Genomic DNA, 23,839 nt, shown 5'->3' on the forward strand with positions numbered 1-23,839 from the left:
CCATTGTTGTCTAAAACAAACAGTGGTCTCGCACACACCTAAGCAACGTCCATAGCTGCCAGTAGCTCCTCACAGGATGCTTATTTGGTCCGTCCTCTGGCTTACCGGACACAAACGCGTTACTTGAATCCTGACTAGATGGATTTTCGCGAGTATATATATATATGTGATCCTGCGATTCTCGCGTGATCTTGCCGTGACATCGCGAGAATCCAGCTGCCGTGCAAGGTAATTCTTACCCCGCTCTCCCCTATGTGCCGGCACAGTGCAGACAGAGGTTGTAAACATGGCGGCGGACGGGATGGTGCTCACCAACCACGACCATCAGACCCGAGTGGGGATTCTGACGGGTAAGGAGCCTGTTTTGGTCAAATGCGACAAGACGCTTCTCCGTAGTGCACCTGCGTGGCGTTTTGCCTTCGGTTGCCTGTGCACGTCGGTGTCACGATACGAGCTGTCTCCGCTGCCGACCTAGCTGTCGTTATCCAGTATGCTAAGCTAACCGGTTTCGTTGGCTGTCATTGCACTAACGTTAGCTGCCTTCCCTATTTGACAGGTTGGGCAGATGTGGAGTTTGCTTTGTAACGACGTAATTTGCATTTCTGTGGTAAATTATGTTATGTATATGTGTACGTGGGCAGACTGGCTGTCATTATAGCTATGATTATGATAGCTGCACGACATTGTAGTGATATATTTTAATCAGCGTCAAGTGAGACAGTAGGAAAAAGGACGACTTGCGAGGACTTTCAAAATTAGAGGGGCTATTCCTTTGGCGAGCTAGTGCTGCAATGAGTTTTTAACTAAGATTGGCGCTTTTATTGTGGAAGAAAAACCACCATTCTTCCGTTCTGGCTGTGGCTGTATGTTGCCACCTTGACGCAAGGGAACGTTATATTTTTCTTCCAGCAATAGCGATACCGAGCCTACATCAGCTGCATTATTCATGTCCCTTTGCAGATCCGATGTGTTGACCGCTATTCATTAATATTTACTTCATGGTTCCTTTGACGGCCGTTTAATTTGGACTTAACGTCAGCTTTTTTATCGTACTTAAAAAAAGTACATGTATGAATCATAAATCGTGCGTTTGGTAGCTATTAAAAGATTCTTAGCAAGCAAGGCCGACTGCCAAAGCCATTTTTCTCCCGTTGTGCAGGTTGTTTAGCTGCTTCCCTAATTAGCTCATCTGATGTTGGTCTTGAGTCGTGCAGAGGAGGACTGGGACCAGTATACAGCCGTGTGACAGTCACCAGTAGCCCCGCTGCCTCCTCGTCAAGGCGGGGGGAGACGTGAGAATAATGCTAAGAGGATGCGCCCCAGCAGCTGGCTGGGAAGTCTGTCGTGGTTTTGATGAGCGAGCATCTCGGCTAGCGGCAGCTAACCCCTGCTGTCCGTACAGTCGACAACCACAACCTCCTGTCACATGTTAACACACGTTCCTAGCCCATGTGTGTGCAGGGGGGGGGGGGGGGGCTTGTCTGGTTTTTACACGACACGGTTTTAATCGAGGAGTTTAGGTCATGTTTAGGGTCAAATATGCGGTTGGTAAAATGTGACGCAAGGCATGTTTAAGGTCACATATAGAGCATAATGTGTTGGAATATATGAAATAATGTTGACCATGAACACATAACAACAGTGGCTTCTACCAGCCAGAGTCTTTGATTGTTAAGTCAGCATAAGGGAAACCAAAGTAATTTAGCTTCTTGTGTTTACTGGGCAGAAAAAGCACACTGTTTGTGGTGTGCTAAATGTAGCTAAGATACTATTGGAAATACTTCCAATACACTAGGCCATGGCTTTACCAAAGAGGGAAGTGTCCAATAGGGAACTATGCTTCTGAAGACCCAAACCAACAATTAGTGAATCCTACTAACACGGTTTTTGTATTCATCCCTGATGCATCTTATTCCTCCAAAGAATTCAAAACTCTGCGCATTGTGCCAAGTCCCACAGTTAGGATCTCACTATATAGGCTCATCAATGGAGTTAGTACAATACAATAAAGCACAGATTAATAAAGCCAGAGTACTAATAATATCTATTGTATGGTGGAAGTCGGGGAGTCTCAATGTTGAATCCACAGGCAAATCGGTCACAACTGTATATTGATGCAGTTTGTTTATTTCAGAACAAGTCATTGTTCACATGGGGATGCAAATGGCAAATGTTTTTTTCTTCTTCCCGTGGTGTTAAACATGACTATCAGGGGTTAAAGTCAAGAGAAATGAGAGAAATCGTCAAGGATTAGCTGAACTCCACCAGTGACGCTCACTGCCCAGTGATCACGTTGACTTTACTTTTAACAATGTGTCAATACATAAAATGTCGAATGCATGTTTGTGTTCAGGTTGCTGTTCATCCAGAGCCACTCTTACCTTTTTAATGTCCTTTGGAAATCAACTATCCTACATTCATGGAGAATATTTAGAGTAACATTCTGTGGTACTGTTCTTATTAGAAACGGAGGTGTAAAACTACAAAACAATAAACACGAAACTATACTTTAGCCGTAGTAGTTTCACGTGGTCACTCTTGAGAACACACTCCCTTTCACCTGAATACCAGAGTTGATAGCCTGGATGCTCTCTAAATACTGTAGTTTTGCCCTTGAACCAAGGGCACCAAGGTTTCACAACAAGCTACATTTCTCTGTGTCAGAAGGACTGTAATGAAAATGCGTGAAATGCGTTATAAAGTGTAATAGGTTTTCAACAGCTTGGGTTTTCTGGTGAGAAGTCACTTGTGTTTATGTTCAGCAAAATGTAGGCCAACTTTTCAAAATGTAGTTAGATTTAAATAGAAAAAAAAAACAGAAATAGTTTGAAATTTCCGGAACGTACCATTCCCTTTCCTGCAATGGGTTGGATGACAGAACTGATGCCACTCTCATATCTGTCTGTTGAATACAACGCTTCAGCTGGTTAGCGTAGCTTAGCATAAAGACTGGAAATGGGGAGAAACCGCCACCCTAGCTCTGTCAGAAGCAGTCCATAACAAAGTCTGAAGTTTGACTGCTTGCATTGTAAGACTCACTGGGTAGACTTTATAACTCACCGTGTTAGTCTACACACTTTCTTTGAAGTGGATTTTGGACAATCTCAGGTTTTGACTTTAACAATTCACAATAGGTATAATAAAAAATATATATAATCCAATGTTCAGAGACCGTAAAGGACTACTGTCCTGTATATGTGTGTAACTATATTGTTTATATATGCCGTTTTCATTTTGAATGTGGTACTCTCCAGTTTCCTTCGGAAAACTGACAACATTGCATTTGAGGCCTGTGAAACATGAATGAGACACTGAGCTGCAAACAACCTCAATTACAATTCTGGGCAATAACATTATTTAAATGTCGTTGGATGAACGTCCATTGAAATGTCTCATTAGTATCGACCGAGGTTCCACCAGTCAACGTATCGGTGAACAGTTTTATTTTGCGTCACATTTATCTGTTGTGTAACCTGAACTTCTCTCTTCTTCAGTCAGTGACAGCTGTTTCAAGAACTTGGCTGAGGACAGGAGTGGAGTCAACCTGAAGGACCTGGTCCATGATCCCTCACTGTGAGTCCACACACAGTCTGTTATGGAGTCGGATCAGTCTCAATACTGATGAATGCACACTGAAGGATTCACTGATGTATAGTTCCTGATTTGTTTTAAAGTGACTTAAGTTATCTTTGTATAGAAATGTAAAAAAATATATACATATAAATAAAAAAACAAGGTTCACAAATATATTTCTGATGCACACACGCATTAACCTGAATTTGAATGAAATGTATGCATTTAAAAGGATTTGCAATTTTCATCAAATATACTTTTGGATGTTGTTCTGTTAATATACAGACGGTTGAACCCACAGTTATAACCTGCTTGTTATGAGTGAGCTTCACCGCGTGTCTGTGGGTCTGTTTTCTTTTTTTTTAACGCTCCCCAGCCTCGGCTCCATTCACAAATGCCATTTTTTCCACAGGGAAGTATCCGTAGCCAAACGGACGTCTCCCTCCGTTTCAGCCAATTCATTCGAGGGTACGATTTAAATTTGATCACAAAGAGTTTACATCTGCGCTCTCTGCAATTGTGAGCAGGAGGATGTTCATCAAACTAACTACATCCAGCTGGCCCGAGGTCAGAGGTCAACCTCAACATGGAGGCTGGTGGTGGTGCTCAAAAAGTGTTAATTAATAACTGTCTTGGTGTGCGTGAGTAAATGTGTTTGAGTTTTGAATGCTTGCTGCAATAGTGAGGGTAGTAGCTAGTGCAGGGGTCGGCAGCCCCTCGGTTGCGGCACCCTTGACAAAAAATATCATGGAAATAATTTGTAAAGGGAACACCTCTTATCTTGGAGTTTGACGTGTTACTGTGTGATGAAATTAGAAAATATCTTTAATATTTTGTCAGCGTCCTACTGTATGTGCGTCACATCCTATGACGTTGCTGTCAAGAGCCTTTCCCTGCAGGCGGCTAATCATGATTTGCAGACCCTCGGTAAACATCAATGGATAAATCCCCAAAAAAGAAAAGTCATGGAGGAAAATAGAGAGTTTAATTCTGCGTGGCCGTACTAATTTGCTGTCACTGCCAACGATGCTGATCTTGAAGCCGTCGCCCGTCAGAAGGCCGTCCTCGCTAGAGAGCACAAATGGAGCGATATTGAAAACCTCCCCAAACCCGACAAACTTATGTTTGAAGCATGGAATGCCGTTCCCGGCACTTATATGAACATGAAGAAGTATGCATTTTGAAGTCCTGTCCCATCTTTGGATCAAGTACTTATGCGAGAAGGTTTTTGTCAAGCATGAACTACATCAAATCTAAATATCGCTCGCGCCTCACAGACGACAGCCTGCAGTCCTGTGTGATGCTCAAAGTCACATCTTACAGCCCTGATATAGAGAAACTCTGCAGCAATGTTCAGAAAAAAAAAATCACATTAAACAGGTGAGAATCTAACTTGGAATTTATCTTGGACATTCTTTTTATTTTAGATCCTGAACTGATTGTTGTGTTTTTATGTTCAGGCGCGAAGGTTGATGGCTGTAAGTATCTCAGGAAAAAAACAAGATGTTGACAGCGCACTGAAATGGACTTTAGTCTTACTTAAATACAAACTGGCCTATTTTTTATGTTTACTCAAATATGGGGAAGAACTGAATTGTTCTGTGTTTAATTGACCTCAATGTAGGCCTACACATGCCAGTGTATTGTTTGATATTGTAAAATAACAATACAATGTCAAGAATTGTCTTTATTCTTGTTCTATAATTTCATAAATACAACAAACTGTAGTTTTTGTATATATAATATGACTAAAACTTTATAAGCTGTGATATCAAATAGCTTTTGCGGCTCCAGACATTTTATTTGGTGGAAAATAGGGCAAAATGGCTCTTTGGATAGTAAAGGTTGCCGACCGACTCAGGTAGTGGCATTTAACACTAGCGTTTGCTAACAAGTTAGCTATATATCACAAATAGACAACCTAGGATTATTAGCTAGCTAGCCATAATATGATCTGAGTAATTTTAGACAACATAACCTCACAGTTAACTCACTTGCAAATAGCTTACCTGTTTAAATATTTGCAATAAAGTAAGTTGCTAGCAAACCATAGTAAGTAAATGGGTAACTAGCTTGCGTTAGTGTTAAATGCCACATCACTAACGTAGCAAGCATTCATGACTCAAACATATTTAATCATTCTCGCCAAGACAGTTATTCCACTTAAACTTACACGTGGGATGCGATCGAATGGTCTTTATTTTTTGAGGAAGTGTCCTAACCGAGTGAAATGACCAGGAAGTATGTAAGCGGCAGCCATGATGAGAGCTGGCCGGATTCCTTAAATGCAGAGGAAAGGTGCCTCAGTGCTTCCTCTCTTATCTTGAGGTCAAGGAAAAGTGGTTAGGAAAAGATACAGGATGTAATCAAGACTGCAGCCATGGAGCGCCGCCACCACCAGACACCATGTCGAGGTTGACCTTTGACCTCCTGGCAGCTGCATGTAGTCAGTTTGATGTCAATCCTCCTGTTCGTAGTCGAAGACTGCACAGTGTCATTCACTTTCAAATCTTATTGAAAAAAATGGCATTTGTGAATGGAGCCGAGGCAGGGGAGTCTCAAAAATGCAACCCACACACACACAAATGCAGTGAAGGTCACACAAGACGAGGAGTTTATAAATGCAGGTTCAACAATCTGTATATGAATGTAACAACATCCACATGTTTTGGATGAAATTTGCAAATACATTCCAAAACATATGTTTTCTTTTACATTTATTTAAGATGTCAATGCATCATAAACACATTTGTGAGCCCTATTTATTTGTATGGTATGACTATGATAACTTTTTTTCTGCATTGAAATTGATTTTTGTGGAGAGAGTAATTTAAATATACATCAAAAAATAAATTTGTGAATCCCTTTGTGTGCATCCATTAATACTAAAACTGATCTGACCCCGTAGTCTGTGGTCTGCACACACACACACACACACACACGCATAACATTCACGTGCACGGACGTTACCCTCACTCTGTCTTTGTCCCCTCCTGCAGGCTAGGAGGAGTCATAGCGGCCTACAAGATAGTTCCAGATGAGATTGGTGAAATCAAGGTACGTGTCGTCGCTTCGAGCTCACTAGCAATCCCATCACTCCCAGTTTTAACGAGACACAAAGCAATGTGAGGTGAAGACTGGACTTTGCACACTTTCCCTCTGGCACTCAAAGAAAGTTTGAATCTGTCATAGAAGAAGACGCACTCGAGATACAACACCGAATGAAAACCGTGGCACATTCCTCATCACATACTCCCTGAATCTTTTTCCTTTTGACTTCAAAGTCTTATTAGCGGTTGCAGTGACCACCCGTCTATCATCCAACATTTAGCCACCCATGATCCCTCACTTCAATGCTGTTCTAGCCACTGAATGCAGTGAGGATGATCCTGAATGAAAGCTGGGCCCATAGCATTCCAGGTCAAGAGAATGTAGGTGTAGTTGTGTTAACCGTGTGTGTTTGCATGTGCACAGGAAACTCTTCTGGATTGGTGCGATGAACAGCAGCTGAATCTCATTCTCACTACCGGAGGAACCGGATTTGCACCACGAGATGTTACACCTGAGGTACAAACGCACAGAGCCACCGACTGCAACGCTTCAAAGTGAAAATGTTAATAAAATAAAACTGTAAACATGGCCGTGGTTACACTTGTATTTGTGATGGGGCGCTAGATCGGACATCAGCCGTGTCTGCATATGTGTGTGTCCACTCTTGACACTTCAATGCGACCAGCCTGATCAGATAGTGACTGGAAAAATTCCGTCACTCTTCCTCCCTGCAGTATTGGTAGAGGTTTGTTTTCAAGTTGAAAAATAGCCGCCAGCGAAGCTCCATTAAGTCAGCGCTAAACTCACTTTCCCATAAATTCTTCACAATAAAAGTCCCTCGTTATTTTGATGCAGCAAAATCAGGAAGAAACAGCACTGGTTCTGATCTGGAGATGATGGTGACCTATGTTTGATGAATTGTCCCGATTGTGTCCACATGCTGTCCACACCGTGTTCAGATCCCAACTCAATGCGGGCCAGGCCACCTCGGCATGTGGTCCAGCTGATCGGAACCCGAGGTCTGATCTCGTAGCGTACAGACTTGACAGTTGATGCGTCCTGGAACGATGGGACGACAAAAAGCACCAGAGAGACAAGCGTAACCACGGCCCTCTGATTAAAATCAGGACAATTAGAGACTAAACTAGTGAGCCCTGTCTGAAAATTCACTGAACAAACTTCAAAAATGTATTTTGTCTTCTAACCAAACCAGTGATTTTGATGTCTGAACTAGAGACCGGGGGGTTTTGTGTTGCAGGCCACCAGAGACGTGATCGAGCGAGAGGCTCCAGGCATGGCTCTCGCCATGCTGATGGGATCACTCAACGTTACACCGCTAGGCATGCTTTCCAGGTGAAGACTTTTTCACCACTACTGTCAAGTCAGTTAAAGACATGCTGTCTGCACCGGGATGTGCGGCGCTAAATCTGCTAATCTGTTCAATTCTAACCAGATTAGTGTGCCGCGATATCCTCTCCTGCTCTAATCTGCTTCCTACTTGCATTGTCTCTCCAGGCCAGTGTGTGGTATCCGTGGTAAGACCCTGATCATCAACCTGCCAGGGAGCAAGAAGGGCTCTCAGGTGGGATTCTGTCCTTATCTGAAATCTGCTAGAACCCTATACATGCTCACTCATGTAATGCCTGCTAGCTATTATGAGAATCTGTAGCCAATGATGATGCGTTTTGACTTATTAACTTTGAAATATAATGTAATTTGTCAAGTGTATATCATTTGAAAATGACATTGGTAAAGAATGCATACTGACTAGTGAAAGACTTGAGATTTACTTGGGACTTGGGGCAAAACATAGACGTAGAATAGAAGTAGAACGGACATTCCCATTTCTATCAACGTTGCAGGTTGGGTCAGAGCGACAGCCATTTCACAGCGGGCTAACTTCCACACAAACCGACTTGCAGCAAGTCAGACTCACTCAAGCCGGTGGGACTTGTAACACAACAGCATTGGCATCTGTGTGTGTGTGCGTGTAGTCCCGCCATGCAGGCAGTTCTCTCTATAAATACGTAAGTAATAAAGAAAGTGTAAATTGGCTTTTACAGCCGTTGATTGGGCTCTGTAACTACCTCCGCTTCCGGCTTCGTGGCGCAGCAACACTCGTTAAGGCCTCACTGACATTGGCATTGTCATCATAACAACTAACAACAACCAACATTTTCTTTTGACTTTGTCAAATGACCACGGCAAAAGTTCAATGTCTGTTGTCCTCCTGTTCTATTCATTTGTACACACTGTAATACCCCAATTTTCGGGACCCAAAAGTTATTAGAATAAAAAAAAGTAATTTAACCACTGTGTGGCAGTGATTTGATATGTCATCATAGCTATACAGTCGCCCTTTCCTGACAAAATATAGTGGATAGCTCCATTTGAGAGGGTTTTTGCAACATTAACTGTACTTTTCTGTTTAAAGCTGGCTGCTGTTTTCAGTGAAAAAGCTCTAAAAACCGTCCGGCATCAAATATTACCAATATATCAATAAACACAGTAACGTTTAAAGTAAGAAAGTGCGGGGCTACTACAATCAATCCAGTGTTTGAAAGTGGGAGTTTAACTTGCTCGTTGTGTTGTTTTCTCCAGGAGTGCTTTCAGTTCATCCTGCCCGCTCTGCCCCACGCCATTGACCTGCTGCGCGAGGCCACCGTCAGGGTGAAGTCCACTCACGCCGCCCTGCAGCAGCTGCCCTCCCCTTCCCCTCTGCTGGTCAACACGCACATCGACGCGCACACCATGGAGCGCGGCACCCAGTGCGAGGATGAAGAGGACGAGGACGACGAGGAGGAGGAGATGAGGCGGGGTCCACATGTGCACAACCACCACCACCACCACCATCACCAGCATGGCTCCTCCCACATCACCGCAGCTGCCATCGCTGCCAAGGTAAACCAGTCGCCATGGACGCCGCTGCTGCTGCTGGAGACTTGATAAAGGAAACTTTAATGATCCCTGTGGGGAAATTGGGTCATTGCAGCAGCAGGGTACTGTAATACAGACAACCGCTGCTCAAATGCTATTGGCTGCTGGAAGACTACAAACATATCACTTATTAGTATTAAAGGAAATAAGCAGCAGGGCATTTCAGAAAACTGAAACATCTTTTTTTTCCCACTATGATAAAAAATAAATTCTTGTCTGTGTCAAGCTGAGGAAAGTTGCTGTTTGAAGAAAGAGCGCTTCAGTATATTTTATACCATTCCTTGGGAAATTGAATGGAAAGTAATCCAACTTCAAACAGAGACTGTGCGACAACGTTTAAAGCTGTTTTTTAAATCTCTATCTGAACATTTTGTCTGCTGACCCCTCCTTTGCCAAACGTGGGGCCACAACGATGTGCAACACAAGGGTCCAGCAGTTGACTGACAGTCGTAAAAATGTTGTCGGAATCTTTTATTAGCCGTAATAAATGTTTTTAAGTTTGAATGATAATAAGACATAGGCCTATTTAAAGGTGGAGTCTGTGATTCTAATCCAATCAGTGAATATCTCCTCATGGTTGTATTCATACACAGACCTGGCTCCCTAAATGCTAAACAAACAGTGTGACTCAGACTTAGGCACTATGGCTGTACTGGATGTCTTTTTTTTTTTTTTTTACATTCGAAGCTTCTATTGGGTTTATGAATAAAGCTTTGAATGTCTGTTAATACAGGTGCAAGCCACTCTGTGTGTGTGTGGGGGAGGGCGACCAGTTTTAGACCGCAGTGAAAATGCCTTAACGCCAACAAATGTGGATTAAAGCAGAATATTTCGTTAGATAAAAACATGTTGGGAATTTTGGTAATGATTACATCTATCTTTTTTTGATAGTAATACGTGTGCGTGCTTGGCTTTGTCATTGCGATAGCTGTGGCCAAAGGCATTATGTTTTCGGGTTGTCCGTCCGTCCATCCGGTGCATTGTCATGAACACAATATCTCAGGAATGCCTGGACAGAATTTCTTTAAATTTGGCACAGGCGTCCACCTGGACTCAAGGATGTACTGACTAGATTTTGGTGATCAAACTGTGGTTTGACTCGAACATAGCTGAACCATGTCATGTGGTTTTAAAACATAAACATATTTATTTTTCTTCAATATTTCCAAAATGTTGCACTGGATGCATTTTTACTGTCTGCTACAGTGTTTTGATTGTGAATTTTGTAACAACTAGGTACAACTCAGCAGTGAGTGTTGACCAGGCGGCAACCTCCGGTTCTGCTAAGTGAAGCCAATGCTGAAGTGCCTTAAAGCTGCATTCTCTCTAGTGTCCACCAGGGGGCAACTCCTCTGGTTGTATAGAAGTCTATGAGAAAATGACTCTACTTCTCTCTTGATTTATTACCTCAGTAAACATTGTAAACATGAGTTTATGGTCTCAATCTCTAGTTTCAAGTCTTCTTCAATACAGCATGATGTTCATTTAGTAAATGATGGTCCATTTTGAGTCAAACAGACCAAAAAGCAGGGTATGCTTTAGGGCGGGGCTACACAGTGATTGACAGGTCTCTGCCGCTACCAGAGAATATACAGTGTCTCTACGTCACTCCTCCGTATTCCAAACATGGCAACGGCCCTATTCGAAGATGGCGAACATGAGGCTTCAAAACATCAGTCCACAAACCAATGACGTCACCATGACCACGTCCACTTTTTATAAACAGTCTATGATGTTGACACTCAACCCTACTTTCAGCTTGTGCAACAGGCTGCAGTTGTAAATGCAAAGGCCCATGGCGATGTCATTCTCCAGATAATGTACGAAGATACAGATGGCCTACTCTCACAATTCCAATTGCTTGATTATATTGTATGTGGAACATAACTGGTAGGAACCTTTAGCACTCAAGTTTGGTTAATATTGAGAAGTGTGCCGATGGAGCAGCTGTTACAAGAAAATGTCCACTTTTTGTGATTGTCATTCATTAACCAGATTGAAGCACTCCATTTCATCTCATTCCCCTGTCTGTCTGTGGGGACATGTGTCTGTCTGTATCTGTGTTTGTGCATGCGTGTGTGTGTGTCCATCCATCAGACGAGCCATGCTGCGGTCATGGCTAAGGGCGGTCCCTACCTGCTCGGCAACACGCCTGCCCCGCCCACTCATTTCACCTGCTCCTGTACCCATGACCAGCAGGTGAGACACTCCCACACACCCCTCCTCGCCCTGTCATTGGTCACTTCATCGTGTCTTTCAGGTACACACTGCCTGGCCCTGTTCTTCACACATTATTTGAATCTGCCTTTCTCTGAATTGCTTTAAATGTATCTGGAGCATTCGGCAAAAAAACGCTTTAACGATACTGTTGTACACTACCTGCCCAGCAACAGCAGACGGGCAAAGCTAGACACTAGAAAGTTGAACATTCGGCATTTAAAGAGCCAGATATTTCTTTCAGGAGTTGATGGAGACCAAAAAAGAGTGAAAATGTATTATTATTAGCTCACAGCCAATCATGGTTCTCTGCTCATGTTGCCTTTTAAGAAAAACAAGTAAATCTTCCAACTGCTGTTATATATATTTCATGCAGCTAGATAAGATTTGATTATTTTAGCCGGCTAACATTTAACCAGCGTTTATAAAAGCAGTTTGTAGGTGTGATGGCTATTTACTTTACACCGTGGGTAAAAACGCTTTTATGTATCTTAAGAATAATTGGACAAATATTGTGTCCTGTTTTGTGGTCACCTGGGCAATTCATTGATGAGAACAGAGACAATAAAACCATCCATTTATCCCTGGTACATGTTTGACTTAAATATGCTACACTTTAGCATTCATGATCAGATTGATTTCCAATTTCTCCCTGTTGACCAGTGGTGGAACCAGATGTAGCTCTTAAACAAATAGATCTGTGTGAATCAGCTAAAGTTTATATTAATGGTTGTTAGTTCCTTCTCAAAGGTGGTTTTGCATGTTTCTTACCTTACCTTTCAGGCCGCTCTTGGTTTCAGTGAATTCCAGCTTGTAATGAAAAATCTATTTGCCGATAGGTTATTTATCACAGCGACCATTCAAGCCCTGTTCACTTCTGACTTTTTAGTCCTCCATAAAATTTGAATAGTTCCAGATGTTGTGTTCTTAATCCACTACAAATGCCATGTACCCGTGATTCCAGCTCAAATGACCCTCTACGTTTTTTTCACACACTGAAATTTAAAACTCTTTGTGTTCCTCTCTTTTGTTCTGAACAATGGAAGCTACAGTGACATTATATTAATAAGAGCTTTGATAGTATTTTGGGTCCCGTTGAAAACCCATTGAAAGAAAGAGTAAATTCAAATGGAAGCCGTAGATAATCCTTCGGTCAGGTCGGTAAATTGAGGTGAAACAGACTTTGTTTATCCCACATGTGAATGTGCCACACATCGATGTGTTGGATGAAGGAAGTCCACAGTCCCTAGTTGCTTCTAAACAAATGCCAAAGTGCTGAAGCAGCGATCCTGTAAGGAAACATGGATGATTTCGGTGTCTATGTTCTCGTAACCTTTGGAGGAAGTTGGTTAAGTTGAATGGGACACAAGAAAAGAAAAAAAGTAACCTGAATGATAATGACAGATAAAGCAGTCCTCTATTTGATTTGTTGCAGCAAATGTTAAATTAGCGTGTAGAGTGTTTTTTTTCTTCACCAGATTAGTTTGTGTAGTTTGCATTCCCTAAAACCAAACACCAACACAAACTCTTTGACTTAGCATTAAGCGTGTGTGTGTGTGTGTGTGTGTGTGTGTGCGTGTGTGCGTGTGTGCGTGTGTGCGTGTGTTTGTGTGTGTAGATCCCGGACTCTATCATTTCTCGAGGCGTTCAGGTGCTTCCTCGAGATTCCGCCTCTTTAAGCTCCACCCCTTCTGAGTCACCACGGGCAACACAGGCCACCTCCCGCCTTTCCACCGCCTCATGCCCGACACCCAAGGTACACGTATGATTTCTCACACACACACACACACACACACAAATGAGCACTCAGAAATAAGAATCTCTGAAATTGAAAGTCTTTCAACCATAAAGAAATGTATATTAAAAAAACAATTTGCATGACATTTTAATTTTTTTATATATATGCTTTTCAAGACTCCTATGTAAATAACATTTGTATGCTATCTCAGCAGTTCCCAATAAAAAAGAAACCGATAAAGGACAGTTCATGCATGATTAGAGTTTTTGCTCATTTATTTTCTTATTATGACCCTTATCTAATCCCAGTAAAGATGAGGTTGCCAATTTGAATTCCTACCCTTAAAAAAACCAAGATTGCTTTCGGATTGTTTCGAGAGTTGTTTGGTCCCACTAAAACCACTAAGATCCCTTACCAAATGGTATAAGTGTTGAGGATGAGCAAACTAAATGTGACCCCTAATCCTATCTTACTTTGGCTTTCAAATATTTATGTGAGACCAAACTGAAAAGTTGGTAGTCGGACATGACTGTCGGCCTCTCTCCCCCAGGGATGGACTACCCATAGGTTAAAAGTCTCCGGGCCTCGTGTGCTGTTTGGAGTTGAATGGGAGTGAATGAGACTGTTTGGCAAAACTGAAATGTAAATATCTTCAGTTGTGGTACATTCACGTAAAATTTGTCCCAAATGATATCAAGAGATTGGATATGGGGGGGGGGGTTTCTTAAAGGTCATATTTAGATGACTACAAACTATCATATGATAGATAGTGGCCCCTATTTACCTAAAATGAAAAGAGATTCAGGCTTTGATTTATGCAACAAGCTTTTAGGCCTTTATTTGAAGGCCTCATTTCGTTTTTTCCTTTCATGTAAATACTGATTATTACATCATATTTTAGTAACAACTGTTTTCCCATCTGCCACTATTTTAATTAGGTTGTAATGCAAACTCAAAATTTTCCACAGCACTACTTCCATCAGTACAACAACACATTCATGTCTCACTCACCACTTTGCCGATCTGAATAATTGCAACCTTCAGTGCGTGGACTATCGTTCCTTTTCCTTTGTAGGCTTTTATTTTGAAATATGAGCACGGGAGGCATGGTCTTTCATTGAACATAAACTTAAAAGTAGAGATTGGAATTGATTAGCGAATGAACAGTATTTCTGTGGAAAGGAAGACGTGAGAGCAGCAGAGTGGTGAGTAGGACATGACTCATTAGTGCTGAGTTTACCAAGTTAGTCAAACGTATACAGGAATTTCCACGAATCCTCAGTGATTTTTAATTGTCCTTTATTGTTGACCGGCCTTCTTTTGCTAGTACCGGACATGTCTATTATTTGAATTCTGGCTTTATTCAAGAATTTACCTTTTTTTCTTTCTTTATATTCAATGGCAACCACGGTTATTAACATTTAAATCAAGACAAAGAGACAACTCAGGAAAAAGAGTGTTGAAAATGATAATAAAAGCCGTAAACAAGTATGGTGCTGAAGGTAAAATGTCATCACAGGTTTTACAAACTGTTTTGATAACGCTGCGCTAGGAGAGGAACTTCCACATCAGATGTGGACAACGCACCGGCAGATATTCTGTGTGCGATTTAAGGAACAGAATTGGACTGATACATCAATCAAGCGTCTCAGCTGGAATTCACGTTACTTATGTATCCATGTCCTGTGTCTTAAACGTTATTAATAGAACATGAACGCCTTTGGCCAGACTGTCCTGTTATGAAGGAGAGGCGTTGAAATCATCCCTTCCATATATTTGCATCAAACAATGACCAAATATAGAATAACTGTCCTGTCTCTCTGCAGGTTCAGTCACGATGTGGCAGTAATGAGAACATTCTGAGAGCCAGTAAGTTCAGCGTGTGTGTGTGTGCGTGTGCGTGTGCGTGTGCGTGTGCGTGTGTGTGTGTGTGTGTGTGTGTGTGTGTGTGTGTGTGCGCGCGCGCCTGTGCCTGTGCCTCTGCCTCATTAACATGCAAGCCTTGCAACAGTAACTTACATCTCTGTGTTTAAATGTTTAAACTTTGTGGTATTGTTTATAGTAACATATTCTCCACTCACTCACGTCTATTCGTGTGTGTGTGTGTGTGTGTGTGTGTGTGTGTGTGTGTGTGTGTGTGTGTGTGTGTGTGTGTGTGTGTGTGTGTGTGTGTGTGTGTGTGTGTGTGTGTGTGTGTGTGTGTGTGTGTGTGTGTGTAGGTCACAGTGCGGTGGACATCAGCAAGGTGGCACGTCGTCATCGCATGTCTCCGTTCCCGTTGACGTCAATGGACAAAGCCTTCATCACTGTTCTAGAGATGACACCTATTCTGGGAATTGAAGTCATTAACTACAGAGGTGAGTCCTCAGAGTGTGTGTGTCTGCGTGTGTGTGTGTGTGTGTGTGTACTGTAAGTATGTGCGTTCTGTTCAGTTCTATGCACAGATATGTAGATATTATTGCATTGTTTGTTTGTTGTTGGTAATAATAAAGTGTGCACTAAAACCGATATGGCTCGGCTCATCTCTGCAGACGGTTTGGGTCGAGTGCTCGCTCAGGACATCTATGCCAAAGACAACCTTCCTCCATTCCCTGCTTCCGTTAAAGACGGCTACGCTGTACGAGGTGAGACCCCTGATGCCAACCACACAATGTCAGGGGACGCGGCTGTAAAACGGGATCTATGAAAATGCCATTCAATTTGACCTGGCTGACATCTGCATTCATCCACGCATTTACACGCTTTCACTTCTTGGCATTGAGTGAATTAGACTGTTACACTGTTCTGTATGTAAGCTGTCCTCTTTGCTGCCACTTAAATATTAAAACATCTATTGTCGTGGTCTAATTTCATGGATCCCACGTTCCACTGTGTGACCCATCCTGTCCAGGCCACTACCACTTGATTCAAAAACGTCATCTTTCCTCAGTCCGCAGTCAGAAGATGGAACTCCCCCACGCCAGCCCTCTTTACCACAAGTTCCCCGTAAACTGACACGTACTGCTCTGCAGGCTCTGGACTGAACATGAACTGGACTTGTTTGCACCTAAATTGTATCCCAATTGATATCAAGGGATTGGCTATGTGGGGAAAATTGAAAAACTAAATTTCATTTTGTGAGAATTTTCTTATGTTTAAATGACTGAAAACTCTCATATGATAGTGGCCTTTATTTACCTTAAATGCAAAGAGATACAGGCTTTTAGTCATGCAACAAGCTTTTAGGTCCTTATTTCACATTTTGTCCTGTCGATGTACTAATTATTATATCATATTTTAGTAACAAGCCTCCCTGTTTTCCCCATCTGCTACCATTTTAATTTGCTGTTAGTGCAAACTCACAACTTTCAACAGCACTAATTCCATCAATACAACAACAGATCGGTGGACTTTCTGCCCGTTGAGTTACTTGGTATGCTGGGAGTCATATCATGTGTTTTCACTGTACATATTTTCACATTCAAGCGTCGGGATAAGTGTGCGTTTATTTATCAATACTCTTATCGGCTCTTTTTCATAAATAAATAATTGCATTTTTTATTTATTTTTTTAGAAACAGGATTAGAATGTATTCGTTCACACAGACAGCTTTTGTTTGACAACTTGCTGTTCGCCAAGCCAGCGCTCTGTGCTTGTGCAAACATAGCGACGGCGGATGACGGAGCAGATTGAAATATCTCTTCTCTTCATGTTTATGCTTTATGAACAGGTGTATTTATATAGTGTTGGCTTTTAAAGTACAGCAACAAGCGTAGTTGTCACAGTAATCTTCACCTCTCCTGGTTCACTTCACTGTCTCCACACGGACCACACTGCTCTGCTTGTCGGCTGACTTCCCGACTCTGCCGTGCCAAAAACAATAACCACTGACACAATAACAAAGTATCTTATCTTGTATTTTCCGTAATGAACCTAATCAACATGGTTGTCATTTAACCCGTAGCTGCCGACGGCCCTGGAGATCGCTTCATCATGGGAGAATCACAGGCCGGACAACAGGTCAGCTATTAATACTCTATTGGTAGTGTTACAGTCCAGAGTAATACAACCTAGCACCAGTAGTGTGCTTTAGCAGTACAGGTACCAGCACTGCTAACAATCACTACTGTTAGCACTTCTGCTCATACAAATCCCACCAACTACATCAAGCACTGTGAGTAAACACTGCTGATACTGTGATAATAAGGGTGTGATTTAATAAACACAGTCTCAGCCAGTCACATCACCAGTTTGATGGCCATGAAACAGTTGAGCCAAAGCATGACAACGATGACTCGACAAAGGGAGAGAGTCTTTTATATTAAAAGATGCCATATTAAAAGTCTGATCACATCATCCCACTGATGTTGCCAATCACCTTTTGAAACGCATTCATGATTCAATGTGCGCGTGTGCAGCCCACACACACAGTGATGCCGGGTCAGGTGATGAGGGTGACGACCGGGGCGCCGATTCCTTGTGGAGCCGACGCCGTGGTCCAGGTGGAGGACACGGAGCTGCTGAGGGAGTCTGAGGATGTGAGTACACGAGTGAGGGTGTTACCTTGAGTGCTGTCTAGTTTAACCGTATACGAGTTGTTGTCAGCAGGCATGGCGATATTGAGTCTGGCTTATTTCAGGGCACAGAGGAGCTGGAGGTGAGGATTATGGTCCAGGCCCGGCCCGGACAGGACATCAGGTAAAAACAGCACAATGTGCGAAAGGAACTAAGTGAAGGCTAATGACTTTTAGCCTGATTCGACTGTCGATTCTCACAGTGGGATCGTTGCAGTGACGGAAAATGTGTCCGAAACAAAGGATCATTCAATTCTGGCTACATGGGGGTGCTGAATGTCCGATTTTACATAGAACTGCTTGGTATCTCCCAACAAATCACGATGTATGGAATAAAGAATAAAGAATACATAAAGATACATAAAGCTCTTAAAGAATACATTGATTAATCAGAGCGAAGTGTATTTTGAATTTACGAAGATTCTTTGTCAGATCAGCATGCTAGTCTATTGATCTTGATCTTCGTGGCGCCGGGGCTGGCCAAGAGGAGAAAACGCGCCCCGTTATAAAATAATTTCTTACACAAAAGTGAATAAAAAGTATTGTATTATTGGGTGTTTCAGCTCTTTTGTTTGGTGTGGAAGAGATGAAAGCCAATGTCCCGAATGAGAATGTGGATCAATGGCAAAAAAAACGACATGATTTTTTGTTAAGCACAACCAATCAGATTCGACTGTAAATTCTAAGTGGTAATTCAAAGCTGCGTCAGAAAGCTACTAGCTTATTATGATGTAACGTGTTTGTGTGTGTGTCTGCACAGGCCCATAGGTCATGACATCAGGCGAGGGGAGTGTGTGTTGGCCAAAGGGACACACATGGGCCCGTCAGAGATCGGCTTGCTGGCTACAGTGGGAGTGACCGAGGTCAGCGTGCACAAGTTCCCCGTGGTGGCCGTCATGTCCACCGGAAACGAGGTACGTGCACATGAACGGCTCGGGAAAATACACACCGGCTTGGCTTTAAAATCTTTCCATTTAGAGTTTTTCGTGATTCTTCTGTCCTTGTGTGTGTGTGTGTGGTGTGTAGCTGTTAAATCCAGAGGATGACCTCCACCCAGGGAAAATCCGAGACTCCAACCGCTCCACCCTGCTGTCCACCATCCAGGAGCACGGATATCCCACCATCAACCTGGGCATCGTTGGAGACAAGTAGGAGCCTTATAGGTTTACACAAAAAATGCAGCATAGACTACATTTGATCGAGAGCTTTGCTACAAGTCCTTTTGACCCCAAAAAGAATAATCGAAATCAACTGAGGAAATATATGTGAAAGTATACAATAAAAAAACAAAACACAGTTTGCAGCGTGCAAAAGTACTCTGCTTGCTGCGTTTGGGCTATAAGGTGCGTATAATTTCATTCATCACCTTTTGTTTATAGAGATACATTGAATATACATACAATACATTTGTTCTCATTTCATTCCCGTTTCCATTTAGCGCATTCTCAGGCAGCTCCAAAACAACTGAAACACTGTTAATAAACTATTGGAGAAGTACTTTTTACTCCTGAAGAAGTTAATGCTCTGGTGAACAGGCAGTCTGGGAAATTTAGTCGACTGAAGATGAGGCATGTCAAAAAGAAAACTGCTACAAATTCAAAACCTTTTTTTGACATTTTACAAAATAACTAATAATGCAACGAATATGAAGTACTTATGAGTACTCATTTGATGTTGCACATAATGAAGCAGTGGGAATTGCAAGAGACGGAGTGAAAAAGAACGGTCAGAACTAGGAGTCCCTAGTACGGGTCAAGCTTCAGAAAAACATGGATCCTTCACTTCCCACACTGCCACTTGATTGCGTCTTTTTGTCAGAACCGTCTTTGCCTGTGTGAACAACCACATCTTTCAAGTTCCACATCTCCAGTGTGTAATGCAGGCTTTCCGTTAATGATGTGGCTTCCCCTCACAGCCACAGAAGATGTTACACAGCAGTGTCCGTAGGCAGCATAGTAGCGCTCCCCATTAAGTTGTAAACTGAGGAGCCTCTGTCGTTGCAGCCCTGATGACCTGCTGTCAGCTCTCCATGAGGGAATCAGTCGCGCCGATGTCATCATCACTTCAGGGGGTGTGTCCATGGGAGAGAAGGTAACCGTCTCACCTCTGACCCGTCTCCTCTAACTTACTGAATAATTCACAGACTCATTAACCTTTTTTTAAACTATGTATTTGTTTGCCGACTGTTTATCCTCCAGGTTACCTTTTCTGCTCTAACAACATCTGAAAGCAGCACTGTCTCACAGTTAATTCAGCTTCTACACTGTTCTCAATCTGTGTTTGTGTGTCTCATCAGGACTACCTCAAACAGGTGCTGGATATTGACCTTCATGCTCAGATCCACTTTGGACGAGTCTTCATGAAGCCAGGGTGAGATGGGGGAGGGGGTGGACGAGTCTGGCCGGGGGGGTAAATAAAAATGGGGGAAAGATGATTTTACATGCAAACTCGTTTTCTCATTGACTCACTCACCGTTCCTGTGAGTCATGCTGCTGATTGTGCTGCTAGTAATGCTAATCCTCCTACCTCTGCTACTACTGCTAGAGAGCTGCAAGGATGAAGTATTTTGGAAGTCCAACAGGAAGTTAGCATCACACTGGTTGCCTTTACAGAAAGCCAATGGGATTTTTTCCTTGGATTTTGGATTATTCCAGAAAATAAGCTCTGTGGCAAACAACTGTTTATTATACTTACACGTTTTGTTACGCAAGATTGTCTTCACAGATCAACACCACTTTTATGATTTTTGAAGCATAAATGCAATCGGCAGAAATAGAAAGCTAACATTAGGCTATACAGGAACTCCACCACGGTCACATGACTTCACGTCACCAAGCTGAAGGAGGACGAGTGATCTGCTGATGACGTTTAGTCGTCTCATTTAGACTCTTGTTAGCAGCATTTAAAAAAATAAATAAAATCTTCTAATTTCACAGGAGGGGTATTTACTGACTTATTTTATATTGTAAAACAAAACGTTAAAACATCTTCAGGTATCTAACCAAAAACACAAGTGCAAAAATGCTGAGTCATTCCTGGGTTTTAAGAGTCATTCCTGCACCATTCTACACAGTTTCTACTAGTACTACTACTATTGCTTCTTTTTCTTCTATTGCTGCTACTGCTTTAAGTACTTACACTACCAGTACATCACATTACATTACAGTCATTTAGCAGACGCTTTTATCCAAAGCGACTTACAATAAGTGTATTCAACATATAGGTATTCAAGAGAACTACTAGTCAGTACTGTTGTTGCTGCTACTCCTTCTATTTCTATTATTACTACTGCTTGTACCGCTTCAACTACTAATAATCTAATACTGTGGTCACTAATCCTTCTACAAATATTAGTGCTACTACTACTACTACTGCTACTAATGTTGCTGCTAGTACTGCTTGCGCTACCACCCCTATTATTGTAACTACTGCTGCTTTTATTTGACTGCTTTTACTGCTGTTTACTACTATTACTGTGGCTACTGTTGTTGATGCTACCACTGCCTCTGGTGACATCTAGAGGAAAAATAACGACCTGTGTGTTTCTGTCCCTCAGTCTTCCTACTACCTTTGCCACAGCTGACATCGATGGAACACGGAAACTTATCTTTGCTCTGCCAGGTAGCATATTTATGTCTCTAGTCAGTGTGTGTGTGTGTGTGTGTGTATGTCCTTGTTGTCTAATACCCTGGACCATCTCTTGACACCCCTCTGCTTTGCCCTGCAGTTATTTTGCTAGCATGTGTTGTCGTTCAACAGTGATGGTTCCCAACCCGGGGTCCGGGTCCCCCTCAGGGGGGGGGGGGGCGTCAAAGACCACAGTGGGTGCGCTGGGATTTGAATACAATCTTAACACATTTACTGGATAATTAAGTCTATAAAAGTATTTTAAAAATGTATATTCAATTTCTCCTCAGTCAAAAATAGTTCTGTTTAAAGCTGGTATTTGTGCACAGTGTTGGAGAACAGATCAGTATTAGTATTACACTATGTGTAGAATTAGATTCCAGTAGTGGCCGTGTAGGATTGTCTCTGACTCTTATCCAAACACTTCCAGTAACTCCAGAGCGTTTAAGTTCAAAAGTAAAATCTGTCAAGATGCCATCACTTCATTTACATTGACGAAAGTGACAGTATACATTCATTTATAAAAGTTGATTTGATAAAAACAGACTAACCCATTTAATACGCTGAACCTCATTATTCAAATTGAGGAGTTTGTTCAGGGATTTCTAATCTTTTTAAGGAGGAGGAGAATCAGCTTTTCATAGATACGAGTAGGGGGCGCTTCAAGGGGAAAAAGGTTGGGAGCCACTGGGTTCAGGCGTGATCTCTTTCATGATACAGTACATATTTTCAGTAGTATTTGCCCATTGAGACCCAGTTGAAGCTAGGGATTGATTCATTGAAGAAAAAACAACGAGAACGTACAAGAAAGAGTGGGTTTTACAGGCAGAACAAAACAAAAGAGTGACTCTTAACTTCTTTTGGCCCTTGTTTCTTTGGGGTTTGGGAGTTTTGATTTTAGGTGCAATTGATTTGTACCATTGCATTCCCCCCGCCGCTCAGCTTTAACATTATTTAAGTTGTTCTTTACTCTTCTATCATTTTTTTTTATGTTGTCGTTACAGCAGTGGCGGCTGGTGGAACATTTTCTAGGTAGGGCTGTGCCACATCCAATCAATTTCAGCAAACATCCCAGTATGATTTAATGCAAAAACAATTAAGGTATCAAACACGCATTACTACTTTGCAGTACTTTTACATTTAACATTTATTCAACATGGAAAAAAAGCAGTAAATAACACTTTGACAAACACGTCAATCTGACTTGCGTGAGCCGGACGTGGGTCGGTCCAGTCTGTAAACGGGTGCCCGAACTTCCCCGTTGGTTTAAAATGGTTCGCTTCTACCTCAGTCTACTGTAGCCAGTCAGGGCAACATTAGCCATTCCTCTTTTTCTCCCTCCAGCCCCGGAGCCACATATAGCATCAGCCCCCTGTCTTGTGTGTCTGTACTCTAGCTGTCCTCGTCATTGGTGTGTATGGTTTGTTCATGTACTGTTAGATTGATAATAAGCAGGAGGTTCCTCGTATTTGATTCATACAGTCTCAGTCCTGGCCTGTGTGTGTTAAACTTACCTCAATCTGCCTCTCAAGACCGTTCTTCCCATTTTTGCCTGGGACCCTGTATCTCTTCATCAGAGTTCGACATCCGCAGCACACACTGCATGTGCTTTACTATGGGGTCAGATCAGTCTCAATAATTGCAAATGCACACAGAAAGACTCACAAATGCGCTCAGAACAATTCACAAATATGTTCGATTTACACTACATTTAATCACCGTGTAGCCCCGCCCTAAAGCGTACCCTGCTTTATGGTCTGTTTGACTCTAAATGGACCATCATTTACTAAATGAACATCATGCTGTGTTGAAGAAGACTTGAAACTAGAGATTGAGACCATAAACTCATGTTTACAATGTTTACTGAGGTAATAAATCAAGAGAGAAGTAGAGTCATTTTCTCATAGACACACAACCAGAGGAGTTGCCCCCTGGTGGTCCGTAGAGAGAATGCAGGTTTAAGCTACTTCCGCATTGGGTTCACTATTTAGAACCGGAAGTTGCCGCCTGGGTGTAAACTGACGTGTAGAGATGCCACTTGGCTTGAATGGCAAACAATTGGCTGCAGTTTAGATGTCATACATTTCCAAGATGTGTTGCTCTTTAAAGCTGGTTAATACTTCTGTGCTGAATCTATGCATAG

At 42.3% G+C, this 23,839-nt stretch overlaps 1 protein-coding gene across 1 annotated transcript in view; it reads left to right on the plus strand.

The window, feature by feature from the left end:
• Positions 1-259: 259 nt before the first annotated feature.
• The window catches only part of LOC306707056 (gephyrin-like), a 31,057-nt gene continuing 7,477 nt past the window's right edge, over positions 260-23,839 (plus strand). The window contains exons 1-20 of the mRNA XM_079174345.1: positions 260-350; positions 3,495-3,573; positions 6,573-6,630; positions 7,048-7,140; positions 7,883-7,977; positions 8,140-8,206; positions 9,226-9,525; positions 11,659-11,760; positions 13,397-13,534; positions 15,343-15,385; positions 15,736-15,873; positions 16,048-16,140; positions 17,460-17,515; positions 17,914-18,033; positions 18,135-18,193; positions 18,830-18,983; positions 19,096-19,217; positions 20,073-20,160; positions 20,366-20,439; positions 21,626-21,690. Of these exons, the coding sequence (XP_079030471.1) occupies positions 287-350; positions 3,495-3,573; positions 6,573-6,630; positions 7,048-7,140; positions 7,883-7,977; positions 8,140-8,206; positions 9,226-9,525; positions 11,659-11,760; positions 13,397-13,534; positions 15,343-15,385; positions 15,736-15,873; positions 16,048-16,140; positions 17,460-17,515; positions 17,914-18,033; positions 18,135-18,193; positions 18,830-18,983; positions 19,096-19,217; positions 20,073-20,160; positions 20,366-20,439; positions 21,626-21,690 (2,008 nt within the window). The 5' untranslated portion in view covers positions 260-286. The remainder of the gene's footprint in view (positions 351-3,494; positions 3,574-6,572; positions 6,631-7,047; positions 7,141-7,882; positions 7,978-8,139; positions 8,207-9,225; positions 9,526-11,658; positions 11,761-13,396; positions 13,535-15,342; positions 15,386-15,735; positions 15,874-16,047; positions 16,141-17,459; positions 17,516-17,913; positions 18,034-18,134; positions 18,194-18,829; positions 18,984-19,095; positions 19,218-20,072; positions 20,161-20,365; positions 20,440-21,625; positions 21,691-23,839) is intronic.

Source organism: Pholis gunnellus, assembly GCF_910591455.1.
Source record: "Pholis gunnellus genome assembly, chromosome: 15".
Classification (NCBI taxonomy): domain Eukaryota; kingdom Metazoa; phylum Chordata; class Actinopteri; order Perciformes; family Pholidae; genus Pholis; species Pholis gunnellus.